At 44.9% G+C, this 14,053-nt stretch overlaps 1 protein-coding gene across 3 annotated transcripts in view; it reads right to left on the reverse strand.

Annotated features, from left to right (window-relative positions):
* Window positions 1–14,053, reverse strand: part of PNPLA8 (patatin like domain 8, phospholipase A2) — a 383,576-nt gene that overhangs the window by 265,759 nt on the left and 103,764 nt on the right. For all 3 annotated transcript variants that reach the window (XM_078674318.1, XM_078674319.1, XM_078674317.1), the window contains 2 exons: window positions 10,985–12,153; window positions 10,693–10,842 (listed from right to left, as the gene is read on the reverse strand). In XM_078674318.1, coding sequence (XP_078530444.1) covers window positions 10,693–10,842; window positions 10,985–12,097 — 1,263 coding nt within the window. In that variant the 5' untranslated portion in view covers window positions 12,098–12,153. The remainder of the gene's footprint in view (window positions 1–10,692; window positions 10,843–10,984; window positions 12,154–14,053) is intronic.

Consider the following 14,053-nt stretch of genomic DNA (forward strand, 5'->3'; position numbering starts at 1 on the left):
GAGTAGGGCTTCGGTCCTTCTCAAATAACCCAATTTCGTATACTGTTCTTTCTAACATTAATGCTTGCCTAAGGTTGCTCTTTGTCTGTTGCATTTGTTGTGACTCAGTCTTATTTTTGGCACATCTATTGTGTTTTTGATGTTTGTCTTGTGCCATAGTATTCTAAAAGAAAATATCTGTTATGTTGGCCTTGTCTCATATGCCTGTCTTGAGCCATTAGGCAGCCATCAGCCCTCACATTTGGAATTCAATAATGTTTTGCGAAGGTTCGAGATTAAATAGTGGACTATTTAACCTGTATCCTGTTCTATACCACGGGTCGCATAATCAAGACATAAATGCACTGGGATTTGTGTCGTAATAAGCATTCCCAAAGTCATACTCATTTTATCATATGTGACTGTCATCTACTTAATCAGGTTATGCACACAACTAACAGTCGTTGGCAGCTGATACATTTTCATGGGGCAGAGACCATTTTACCAGCACCCTAGTGGGGAGACTGCCTACTAAGGCTTCCTATGCAAATGTTAGCCATCTACCTTGACTGGACATGGTTATCTCTCAAGAGTATGAAATATACGTGTGTGTGTGAAATGTGTATGTGTGAGAGAGAGAGTGGGTGGGGAAAAGGCAGATTGGTTGAGAACAGGAGACATGGGGTAACCTCAGTTTGGGGTCTCCGTGTACATATGTAGTATTTAGGATTTCAGGTTGCCCTCAGGTGTTAGTGGCTGTCAGTGCTTTCGCCTCCATTTTCTCTGTTCCCATGTGCTTATCTTCTTTTGCTCACCATTAAAAAAACATGATAAAGCCAAGGTGAATGGGCTGATCCACATAACAGGACTGTTGCCACTGGCATAGTCAAAGATTCACATTTACACAAAAAAGAAGAGCTCTTTATACACTCCCGCATCCAATATAATGCATTCTATGCATTGTCCTTCAATTCCACAAATTTCCCTTATTATTATTATTAAGGGTAGCTTATAAAGCGCTTGGTTACGCTAAAGCGTGTCCCCGCGCTGCAACTGAAGAACTCTAAGCGAGGTGGAGAACAGTGATCCGTTATCTGGAGAACAGGTGTGTTTTAAGGTTCTTGCGAAAGCTGGATTCGGATGGATCCAGACGAAGATGGAGAGGGAGGGAATTCCAGTTTTTCGCTGCCAGATAGCGGAAGGAACGTCCGCCCATACGGGCTCTTTTGACCCTAGGAACCTTAAGTAGGCCCTCATATGTGGAGCGCAGCTCGCGTGCAGGTGTATACCTTGTCACTAGGTTCTGGAGTGGAATAGGAGATTTCTTAGCCAGGATGCGGTGGCATGTGCAGAGGGCTTTAAATTCCACTCTGCTTTTTACTGGCAACCAGTGGAGGGTTCTGAGAGCGGCTATGGTGTTTGATCGTTTAGGGATTTTTAGGATGAGACGGGCTGCCGCGTTCTGTATTACCTGAAGGCGATTCATGGCTTTGCAGGTGGTACCCAGGTAAAGTAGGTTGCCGTAGTCTAGGCGTGATGTCACAAGGGCGTGTACCAGTGTTTTCCGTGCTGACATAGGAAGGAGGTCAAGGACCTTCCTTATGGTTTTTAGGACACCAAAACAGACGCCCGCAACTCGGTCTATTTGGGGTCCAAAAGATAGGTCAACGTCGAGCCATACGCCTAGGTTTTTTACTCCCTGGCGGGGTATGGGAGCTTCATCCAGACATGGAGGCCACCACGCCGATGACCAAACAGATGGGTTCCCCCCCACAACGAGCACCTCGGTCTTGTTGCCGTTTAACTTAAGGCAGTTGGTGGACATCCAGGCTGCAAGTTCTTGCATGCAGTTCCTGAAACTGTCCATCGCAAGACCGGGTGCACGCGATAGGGAGATAGCCAGCTGCGTGTCATCGGCGTATGACACGATGCTCAATCCGTGACTCACGGCAATTGAAGCCACTGGAGAGACATAGAGATTAAACAAGGTTGGGCTCAGGGACGAGCCCTGGGGGACGCCCTGACCCAAACCTATGTCTCTCGAGTAGTGGTCGCCCTGGCGAACCTGGAAGCTTCTCCCTGTCAGGAAGGATTGTAGCCATTGGAGTGCAGCTTCGGATATACCTCCGTTGTTCAGACACTGTAGCAAGTTGTCGTGCGCCACAGTGTCGAACGCTGCACTCAGGTCCAATAGGATGAGGGCCATGGTGTGTCCCTCATCTACCCCCTGACGTAGGGTCTCAACTGCAGTAAGCAGTGCAGACTCTGTAGAGTGGCGGGGGCGGAATCCGAATTGGGTGTCGTGCAATAAGGCAGCCTTTTCCACGAAGTCCATTAGTTGTTTATTGACCGTTTTTTCGGCCACCTTGGCTAGGTAGGGCAGGAGTGAAATTGGGCGGAGATTATCAAGTTTCTCAAAACTGATGGTAGGTTTCTTCCTGAGGGGCAGAACCACCGCCTTTTTCCACTCCCTAGGTACTGTCTTGGTAGTAAAAGATACATCGAGTACATGTCTAATGTATGGTTCTAGTACCCTTAGACTATCCGTCAGGCGTTTGGGTGTGGTAGGGTCTCTCGGAGAGCCCGACTTCACCGACCTGCAGATTTTTAGAAGATCTTCCGTGGGAGGGGTAGTAAAGTTGATAAGTCTAGGTTTATCTCCCCACTCCCTTGGGCTTTCAACGAAGTCTGCCCCGGTTTTGGACTGCGTAGGGAATGCTGAGTAGATTTTTGTTATTTTATCTGAGAAAAAATCTGCGATTTTGTCACACAATTCTGGCGAGCAGTCAGCGGGGGCAATAGCTGGGTTTCCGCTTGAAAGAGTTTTGTAGAGTGAAAACAGCTCTTTCGTCGAGTTACCAGCCTCACTGATCCTATTCGTAAAATATGCTGTTTTTGTCTTTCTGATTAGTCCATGGTAGATTCGTCTCTCGGTTAGATAATTCTTTCTGGTTTCTTCAGAGAGAGTCTTGCGCCATTCTCTTTCAGTTCTTTTCAGTGCAGTTTTCTGAACTCTTAGTTCCGCGTTGAACCACGGGGCAGTTTTGCTTATGCGTCCCCCAGATTTAGTTTTTAACAAAGGGGCTGTGCAGTCTAGTGCCTGATTAATGCGTGTGCAGAGGTTAGCATTGGCTGTATCAGCATCCTTCCCTCCTGGGCTTCCTCCTTTCGTTAATTCTGCACAGAATTTGGGCTGAGAAAATGTAGCCCATTTCCGTTTAAGGTGGTACATAGCTGGTGGCTGTGGGGGTCTGCTTCCCGGGATTCGTATGGAAAAAGGGACCAAATAGTGGTCCGACCATGGGATGGGAATTGGGGTCATAGCTTCCGCTTCCCCCCAGTTGACAAATATGGGGTCCAGCAGATGACCCTGTTGATGGGTAGGGCCTCTAACAATTTGGGTGAGTTGGAGGGCTTTCAGTGCCTGGCCAAAATTCTTACTGACGTGGTCTGAGGGGTTATCAAGATGAAGATTGAGATCCCCGAGTACCAGAAACTTGTCAGTGCGCAGTGCGGTTTCTATAATTCCTTCAACCAAACTCTCCTCGAACCTGGCTATGGGGCCTGGGGGTCTGTAAATTAGTATGCCCTTTAGCGTGTAGTTATTATTCACTTTGATAGTGAAGCTCCCTGCTTCACTGTCCAGGATGGGAGAGCTATCTAGCTGGCATCGTAGGTTTTCGCGGGCTATAATTGCGATTCCGCCTCCTCTGCCTGTGGGTCTATCCAGTCTATGTATTGTGTACCCTCTTGGAGTTGCCTCAAGGGCGTAGGGTGTAGACTCATTATCTAGCCATGTCTCAGTTAGAAACACAAGATCCCATTGGTTCTCAGTAAGTAGATCATATAGGTCTAGCCTGTGTTTTCTCAGTGAGCGTACGTTAAGCAGTCCGCATTGTATGGTATAGTTCATGTTGGTTGTATTCTTACCATGGTCGAATGAGAAGTGACAGTGTTCGCAACCCATATCGTTTTCCACGCATAGACTATGCTTGCAGGAATCGCCAATTTTGTGGCAAAAGTTCAGTAGGTCCTGCTTGCTCCACCGTATGTATCCATCAGGAGGAGCAGGGGTTATGGCCCTGGACCGCGAACGACCGCGGACGGGCGCAGACGGGCTTGCCTTAGGCGCGCCTTCGGCGCGCAAACGGCGCGCAAACGGCGCTCCCGCTGCGCTCGTCCGCTGCGCTTGCGTGGGAAGCACATTTAAAGAGAGGGAGGGTGGGCGTGGCCTAACGGGGGGCGTGGCCTCGCGCTCGCGATGGCGGCCGTGAAGTCCCCTGCAAGGAACAGCGCTACAATCCGCTGTAAGTGATTGCAGGGGTTTACAAATGCAGGGTGGGTTACTCAGTGGACACAAAGTTTTAATAAATGTAAAATAAACAGAAAGTGAGCAGTTTTAAAATCTCGAGCTACACCACCTCCGGCTTCCGCCTCAGAGGTCTTCAATTTCAATAGGCGCGCTTGTAATCAGCGCTTTTAATAGGCTGGGAGGGTGGGCGTGGCCTAACGGGGGGCGTGGCCTCGCGCTCGCGATGGCGGCCGTGAAGTCCGCTGCAAGGAACAGCGCTACAATCCGCTGTAAGTGCTTGCAGGGGTTTACAAATGCAGGGTGGGTTACTCAGTGGACACAAAGTTTTAATAAATGTAAAATAAACAGAAAGTGAGCAGTTTTAAAATCTCGAGTTACACCACCTCCGGCTTCCGCCTCAGAGGTCTTCAATTTCAATACTGTACTTCAATTGCTGTACTTGCTACCGCAAAATGGAAATACACACCAGACAATCCATACTGCAACTACTTTATTTTTCTACCAATACACCAGGTATATTGGTGACCTTGGGAAACAACCCCATCATCACAACAACATGACTGCTATAAAAGTACACCTAAAATATTTTTACATAGCCTATTGAAGTGTGATATCAAATCAAAACTGAAAATACATACTCCTGCCATAACACTGGATATCATCATTGATGATTCACAGAAAAACAACACAATGAACACACACCACTAAGAACACACATAAACACCCTCATCACCGCTAAGATCTCCCCCTCTGATTAGGACTGCTTTGTCTTGTGATTCCTCTCAAGTCAAGTCAAAGTTTAAAGGAGGCACTAAGTCTAAATCTATGTGGCTAAACGAAAAGGGGTGTAAAAGATAAGAATGAGGGCCCAACCTAGCAATATGGTCAGACAATCAATCACTGCCATGTTTAGCATTCAACTATTGCAAAACAGTGCACACTGTTTATTGTACAATTTTAAACTGGGCAGATAATTCTGAACAACATATGGGAGAGTTTTGAATCCAAGGCAGCGGACAGAACCAATAGGTCACCCATAAAGAAATGTTTTTGCTTTGCTGTCTCATTCATTGTACAGGGACTTTGTATTCCTTGTTCCAGTTTGGGTGCTAGGTTTGACTGACCAAGAACTAACATCACAGTAAGAGCTTGTAGGGTTTAAGTTCAATGTGCTTTTAGGCAACGAAGATGTTAGTTGTGACCATTAAAGTGACAGCAGTTCTTTGTTTCCCTGATGGTCACTGTGAACTTATCTCCTTTTTAACACCCTCATTTGTGTGCACGATAGGACAGGATGTTCTGCTTTTGATGCCTTTCCCACTGTTGGTGTGGATGTGTCGGTCTTGTTTTCAAGAACAAAACTCGTCCAACTCAACGGAATGGCAACATGCAGCTTAACAAACGCTAATATATACCACACACTGCATTTCACATGCATATTACAATCGCACTACTATACAAACACATTAACCACTTAAAAATGCAAACATTCAGTTTAGTAGAAAGCAGCTACTAATATTTGCTCCCTCAATAAACACAAACAATATGGAGACATTCACAAAATGCATACACCCACCACAAAACCTTGCTATCACATGCACAGGGAAACCACAGGCACATTACCCTGCAATCACTGACTATTGTGCAGCCGCAAGAAACAAACACCACACACCATTTCCACATACATCAAGTAAAAGCTCACAAAGAAAACCAATATTCTAAACAAAAAGGCCCATCAAACTCACTGTGCATTTTTCAGGCAGTAAGCACCTTACCTTTACTCAGTATGTCTATGTAACGGATACATACAACCCAGCATTCTCACACTGGGCTGAAAGTTCTCTCAAGCATCACCACTCTGAACCTTCATGTCGGATAGGTGCAGATGTTTTACATACGTGCTCTCTATTCAAACCACACCATCACGGTGCAATTAGTGCAAACACAATGCAATCTCGCCACACCATTCTTGAAGCCCACTTAACAAACTAAGGAACAAACTTCATAACCCACAAAAACACCACACAAACCCCACCTCCACTGGCCAGAAGGTGGAGTCTGCCCTCAGAGGCATGCATCGTGTGCTTTCACCTACGATGGCCCAACCTTCCAAACACATACCACACACACTCCGACCGACGATGCACAAATCACGTAACCTCAGGACAAAGCAGCCATTCCAATGGCTCACATACACGAATATCATTCGACTATTTAGGCATCTCGTTGAATGACAAAATGGATTGGAGGTCTCAAACAATGAATGCTAACTTGAAATTAACCCAGTCCCTGGGAGGCATTCTTAATGTGTATAAAAATTGCTCCCAAAAGGTGATTGGTCCCCCGGCAGAAATTTAGAAAATACAAGCAAGGGGAGCATCCCTCTATAGTGCTGAACTTTGGGGACATTGTTTATCACATCCACTACACATAACTGAGAACACTTTTATTAGACAGTTGCTGGGCCCTCCAAAAGGTACGCCTCTAACACCGCTTAGGATGGACCGGAGCATTGGTCCCATATTTGATCTTATTGCCTCTCGCCCTCTCCTTTTCTGGCGCCATATTTGGAGCACTCCAGAATTAATTAACTATAGGGAGGAACTGAGGGAAGTAATGTGTAAACTGGGAGCCATAAACTTACCATGGTTGTCCTATGTCAGGAGTTTGTGTTTTTCTTTGGATTGTGGTAATCTATGGTTAAATCTGGAGGAGTCCTGCTCCAGTACCTCAAAAAAATCCTTAGTTCTAGCCCTGAAGGAATTTAAATTCGCCCATCTAGTTAAGAGCACGACCTCTTGCTCCTTGACATCGAGGTTTCTCGATGTCAAACAGCAGTATAAACTGAAAAAGACCTTGGATAGCATTCAACCATTTATGGCAAAAAAAATGTTTATTCAATTTAGACATGGAACCCTTCCATAAGATGCATTTACAAATAAATGGAAAGGTTCAGTCCAATCACTTTGCCCTGGTTGTTCTGCCTCCAGTGGCGGTTCTTCTATATGGGCGGAGGGGCTACGCCCTCGTCCTTTTTCTGCCCCCTAGTTGTGCTTCTTATTCTACAATTAACTACGAGTCAAAAATAATTTCCGCGAGTAAACTTCTGACAGTCTGATACGCAGACATGCACTTCAGGCTGCAGTTCTCATGTCCGGTTTATGGCAGGCATAAATAATGCTCTCTGAGCATGCGCCAGCAATCCAAGATTTGCCGGGCTGATGAGCTCAGAGACCTGAGGCTCGTGACGTCACCAGCTCGGCAAAGCCATTGTATTACTTGCTGAAGGACCTCCCCCGCCAATAGAGTTATCCCTGGGCGCTGTCTGCTTCAGCTCTGCAGAGGCCAGGGCTAGACGTCAATCACTCTTCAGCAAGCCTCACTGTTAACCCCACCCTACCATGCCCTGTGACCAATCAAACAAGGGCGGGTTAAAGTGAAAATAAAGAAGCTGCGCCATGATTCCTCGCACCGCTCCGGTAAGTGAAAATAAAAAGAATATATTTCCAGAATAAAGTGTTCAAAATGCATGTGCCTGCTCCAGCTCTCAGCAAGCCATGAGATCGATTAGCAGTGTTTAACTGTGTTTGTGCCCTCCTGTCAGGCACTAGTTTGTGGATGGAATCCCGAAGTGCATGATAGCACCATTCATCCTTAAGGGGCTGTAAACTGTACCTAGCATTTCTGTATGGCGACTCTTTCGGTAACTGCTGAACTCTGGCTCCGAGCATTAATTAACCACAGACCGCTAGGGCCTGCTGCGAACTCGGAGGGCACTTTACTGCCCCACAGCCCTTGCGCCGAGTTCTACCTTTGCTTCATGCAACTAGTCTCCCTGCACTCTGGAACGTCGTCCGTGGGCTTGCATACTTTGGACATTCGTCCCACTTGTAATTGCCCTCACTTCTGAAGTAACTGATACCACCCCAGCTCCCCTAACCCCCCCTTATTGGTAAATGCGAGGGTGGCCGAAGTCCAGCGTAATGAGTGCCCGAAGCCTGGCTCCATTTGACAAGTTCTCTTTGAGGTATTTGAAATGTGACTGATTCACAACTGTGCAAAGAAACAATTAGTCAAAATACTGTTTACTTGAAACGTGAGGGGCCATTAGTGCCAGAATAAAAAGAAGGATCGCTCGAACAGCAAGGCATCAGAGTTAGGTATTAATCATGTATTGACGGGCTCTACCTTGGACATATGGACTGGCATATGTTATACACTTTTCGCATTCTCCTCTCTCTGGGAAGCTAATGTGAATGAAGCTGGACTCATGAATAGCACTGGTGGTTGTGGAGCCAGGGAGGAAGGGGAGAAGTGAATTAATTCGATTTTCACAGGTGGAAATGAATCCTATACAGGGGAGTTAATCAAAACGTGCATTAAAACAGCAATCAAAGTAAAATATGTATTACGCATTTCTACAAAGTGCGTCATACGCAAATTACCAAAAACTCCGAAATCCAAATCAGTCCTGGCAAAAATACTGAATTAGACCACATACTGGAGGCTGCTGCGACTACAAGGTGGCACAGGTGGGGTCGTTATGAATTCCAGAGTTGGTGCGGTCAGCTTTGCCCAAAAAGCCTTTTACAGTTGAAAGTTTGAATTGAGGTGAAATTTAGGTTTTGTAGCCCTTCTTTGCCGTTATCAATTTCAGGTGAATTAATACCACATCACTGCTACTGAATGATATAGTAGATTGTAGTTTATTTGTGCTAGCCCCTCTCTTGCACACTTGTGTCACTCCAAGCCCCCTTTCTGTTCCCATGCCTCCCTGTCTCCAAATGTTCTGCTTTCTTTCTCTATTGGCCCATCTACACTAACTACAGCTTTGAAATGCTGAACATTGGTCTTTGAACACATCCACATTCGCAGGATGGTACTGCCCCGTACTTCTTCACAGACAAAAACAGAGGGTATGCGTGATCACATTATTACTACCAATAGGAATTAATTGTGCAGTGCACTTCACTTGAGTTTGCATTCAGGGAATGAATGTCTCCGGTAATGAAATGTTTGAGGTTTCGTGTTGGAGTTTGGCGCCTTTTCCATCCCCTTAAAGTACTTTTTCTTGTACATTACTTGTCCTTACAAATATTGAAATAGTGCAGCACAACTGAAGTGTTTTCTTCTCCAGCATTTCCCTTTTGTGCCCCATATGTTTATTTTCATCACAATCTGTTAAGGTGAATAGGGTGAAATCTGAGCATTTAATTTCTGTCTGCAGATGACCAATGTGTTTTGCGGTTCTTAATAAGCATTCCTTGAGATCTGCCCCCCAAAGGTAGCTTTTCAGCCTCCTGCTCTTTTAAAGCGAATGATCAAGGTAGTAGTTCAATACTTTCTGCATTTCTGAAGGTTTGAGGGGGTCTTTGAAACCCCCGAACTCCCCCCCCGCGTAGGTGCAGTACCACAATTATTTTACGCCCTCCCTCTTTAAAATGTCACCAGCCACCACTGTCTGCCTCGGAAGAAACAGAACTCCATGTAATGCTTTTCTGCCCTGCATATCATAGGTCTAGATCGAAGTGGGTTTACCAGTTGTGCAGAAATCTAGAGCTAAGAAACTATCAAGAGGTCTTTAGGCTACTTAAATATGATACATCACCACTATTTGTAGTCGCGACCTCAAAATTCCTCTTTGTAATGTGGTGTACCCATAGAGGAATTTTAAAGGGAAAAGAACAGGGTAATAGTTGATTGCATCATTTTTCCACTTCCCTTGCTGCTATTTAGCACTGTACGTCAATGTGTCTATTTTATTTGGATAAGAACGTACATTTTTATTCTACTCCCATAACTTATTTTTTTCTCATGTAGTTTAACTGAATTTTGCATATGAAGTGTTAGGCTAGTTTTTATGGCCCTTAAATATTTTATTTTGATTGTGAATTGGGTTTCCTCTGCATCGTGCTTACTGAAATATGGGGGTTAGGGTAGCTATTTATCGTGTGTTATGGCTGCAGTATTGATGTATTTTATTCTTGTTTATCATCGACTCTGGTTTTGACAATCCATTTCTAATTGCCCTTTTTGTACATTTTTTATATTTCTCGTCTTCGTTTTAGTCAATTAATGTAAATTCTAATGTGCTTTTATGGTTGTAAAGCCGAAATAAAGTATTTTTGACTGACTGACTGACTGACTGAATATCATTACAAATGCCCATTTCTATCCAACACATTCTATGAATCCATGTAGCCACTCAAACGTCTAGAAAGTTAACTGTATTGTGAAGTTTAGTTTTCCAACTGTATAAAAAGGGTGAAGGAATTTTCTAGCAAGGAGTGCAAGTATCAACATAACATATGACCCACCTCAAACACAGCACCCACACCCTCTGCTTCCTGAGAAAATGTACGAAAGGGGAAATTTCAAAACGGCAAAGTACATCTTCTCACCTTTACAGCCACTCCTCTCGTCTCTGGAAACTCTAGAAGATGACAACTTAGTTCCTCCACTCTATTGATGCACACCCTGCGATCAGAAGCTCTCCGAAGAGCCTGAACTAAACCTCGAGTCCGGTTATCTACACTCACCCGTGCGATAATCTGAAACAAAGAGGCAAAGAACGTGAAACGACTGTCAAAGTTTGACAAAAAGTATCAGTTTAAATTGCAAGAACAATAGCACACGGATCGCAAGTAGGCGTCTTGCTACACAGACAGAGACCTCAACACAGCCAACACTTACCTTTTCACGCTGGAGAGAAAGGCGCTTTGCTTTATCCTCTGAAGTTTTACTTTCTTTTTGCAGATCATTTTCTCCCTTATTCACAACTTCACTGCTTTCTTTACTCCTATCTTCTAAGGCGCCTTTCGCTTCGGATCGCATCTTTGGAACAAAACCACCCAAATAGCTGTCCACGAAGGCTTGCACACTGTCCGAAGAGTGGGAAAGGAAATGAGAAATGGTCTTTTTAGTGGCAGCTGTATGTTCAGTAGTTCCTGCATCTTTATTTGCTAGATCTTGACCAACAGCCACAGCAGAAGATGCAGAGTCCTGCCCATTTGTACTGTGCACTGTGCTACCTCCCAGTGCACTGTTTACCATTCCATCATCCCCTTTTGGCAAAAAAACAGTAGCTTTCTTCTCTTCTGCCATTGCGATGCTAGCTCCAAAGTAATAGTTGATATGGGTGGCTAGGAAATTGTAGGTCTCTCCAAAGTTGGTTGTAAAATAGCTGACATGAAAGAGATTATCCTTCACACTTAGGCTGTCATTTGGCGATTCTAGGCGAATGCCTTGAGTACCCTGCAAAAACAGCTCTTGTTTCCCATTGGTTCCAGTGGTTGTCTTTGAAGCCAGTGCCTTCTTTGGTTCCTCTTGCGGTGCAGTGCTGGTTACTTTTGGGTCTCTGACATTCTCCTGGATTACCTGACACTTAGCAGTTGCTTTCTCCACTGTGCCAGATTTAGTCTTTCGTCGGACAATGCGGGCGATGAGCTCATTGTGGGTGCCACTAACAGCCTTCGAGACAGAGTCTAAAGTGCTTTTTATGCGTGACATATGACTTCCCAACTTTGGGATTCCCTTTGAGGAAGTGCTGAGTTTAGCAGATTTAGGGTACAAACTGATTTTGTGCTGTGTGTAAGTGTACCTGGTTAAACAGAAGGTTCTGTTTCTGGTCCATTTATACGGAGATTTGCTGGCATGGAAACGTCGAAGTGATTGGGTGTGATTCACACGGGAACAAATATTGAAATAACAAAGGAAATTCAGTGGTCTGCCGTTCTTCCTCCTCCAAAGATTTCTGGTATTACTCAAGAAATATAAGTATGTATCTAATATCAAATTAACTGACATCACTTGCAGACTTTCTGATACGGATTATTATCTTGCAGCAATCCCAACTCTCAGTCCTACATGAAATTAAAAGAAACATTAAAAGCCATCATTAATATACATATAAATATACAATAAATCTTGAAAACACAAAAAATTATTGAACTTCAGAACACTGCTTAAATTAGTTCCCTTAAAGTACAACTTACAATGCAGTAAAAAGCAAAACATTTCTGTAAGAAATTTGATTACTGGTTGAAGGGTGTGGGAACCCACTTCAAATACCAGTCACAATCCTTGTTAAGGCGAACCAAAAAAGTCACTAAATAAAGCTTTGCTTAACCCTCTGGTAGCGTGGAACAAAAGCAGACAGGCTTAACTTAGAGGCAACGTGTAAAGTATTTATGCAGCACACAAACAGTAATAAAGTGAAAAATCAGCACAAGAAGTATCCCAAAGCTATTAAGAATAAGAGAGCCAACTTTAGCAAATTAAATGACACTAAAATTTCAAAAATCCAATCAGTAGAACCATAGTTATACATTTTTTAAGTTTTAGATAAAAAGATAGCACCAAAAGACGCAGAGTGCCCACGGAGAGTATCACGACAGACCAGGACAAAGTTAAACGTTCAGGCCAACCGCGATAGAGCGAGGGCCAGGTACAGCACCAGGTTCGACCCACTGGAAGTTTTACCTTCTGAAATCTATGCAAGGACTGTACGGTGTGACTGTGAAGCTCTGCCACACTCCGTGTCGCATTCGATGAAGCCTTTGGGAAGGAGAATACTAGGGGTGGCTCTTTGTTGGATCCAGTGAGGTTTCCAGTCAGGAGCTGCGCAGCTCAGTGGAACTCTGTGTCATTTGGCGTTGGGTCCAATGAAGCCTTCGGTTAAGCAGGGACAAATACACTCTGTCTGCAGCCAAGTGTCCTGGACCTGGAGGAGAGTACTTGGGGATCAGGACTACCTACCGCAGAGGCAAGCAAAGGAACCAGGTCAGGTTCAGTTGGGTCTTGTCAACTGGGAAGCAGAAAAGGCCTTGGAAACTTGCTGCCTCCCTGTAGTTCATACAGGAGGTCAGCAGTCTGACCATTAAGAGTCACTTCTGTGGTCCTGGGGTCAAGGAAAGCAAGTCCAGTCTTTAGACAGCAGAGAAGACTTTCTTCTGAGTCTTCAAAGGTCCAAGAGTGTTCTGATTTCAGGTTCTGGGAATGCCACTTGTATGCCCACTACCAGCCTGTGGGTATGGACATCCTGTTGTTTCACTCTAAAACTGGTTCTGGTCAGTTCTTCCCTTTTTCCTGGATTTGGCTCCAGCCTGGCTAGGTGGGAGTGAATGTTTGCTTTGTTCAGAATTCCATCCATAATTTGTTCTTTTTTGCTTTTGTCTCCTTAAGTGGGAAGGGTATGCCCAGACGTGGGACCCGTGCTCACTGTACCACTGGTTTCACGTTAACCTGGCTGATGAGGGTTGATACCCCGAATCTGGTCCCAGGATACTTGTTTTCGGTCCAGGGACGACCTAGCCTTGCAGTTCGGGCTGGACTGTTCCCATGGGGAGCAGGGTCAAGACTGATTTGCATGTGAATGGTTCCAAACTAGGGTGGTGTGGTGAGAAAAAAATCAAAGGGATTAAACCCGTATCTGTAACTGGGTGCAAATATTTGATTTGTTCAGCATTCCGGCCATCATTTGTTCTTTCTGCTAGTGAACGTAGGCAAAAGGCAGGCCGGCATCAGGGTGAGCTGCATCTGACAGTGACAAGGTAGCTTCTTCTGAAGTCAAGAAGGGATGAGTACAGCTCTCATGCTACCCTTTGAAGAGCAAACAGAGAAGGGGCAAAGTTCCTCCCCGGCCATCCTGCAGGGAAGACCCTCACCTCTCCACACCTAGGCCCTTTATTTTCTGGGAGCAAAACACATAACACCACAGGAGAGCCGTTCAGGGCTTGAAAAATGTACTCATCCGCACGCTAT

The sequence above is a fragment of the Lissotriton helveticus genome, chromosome 1_1 (assembly GCF_964261635.1).
Source record: "Lissotriton helveticus chromosome 1_1, aLisHel1.1, whole genome shotgun sequence".
In the NCBI taxonomy this organism is placed as follows: domain Eukaryota; kingdom Metazoa; phylum Chordata; class Amphibia; order Caudata; family Salamandridae; genus Lissotriton; species Lissotriton helveticus.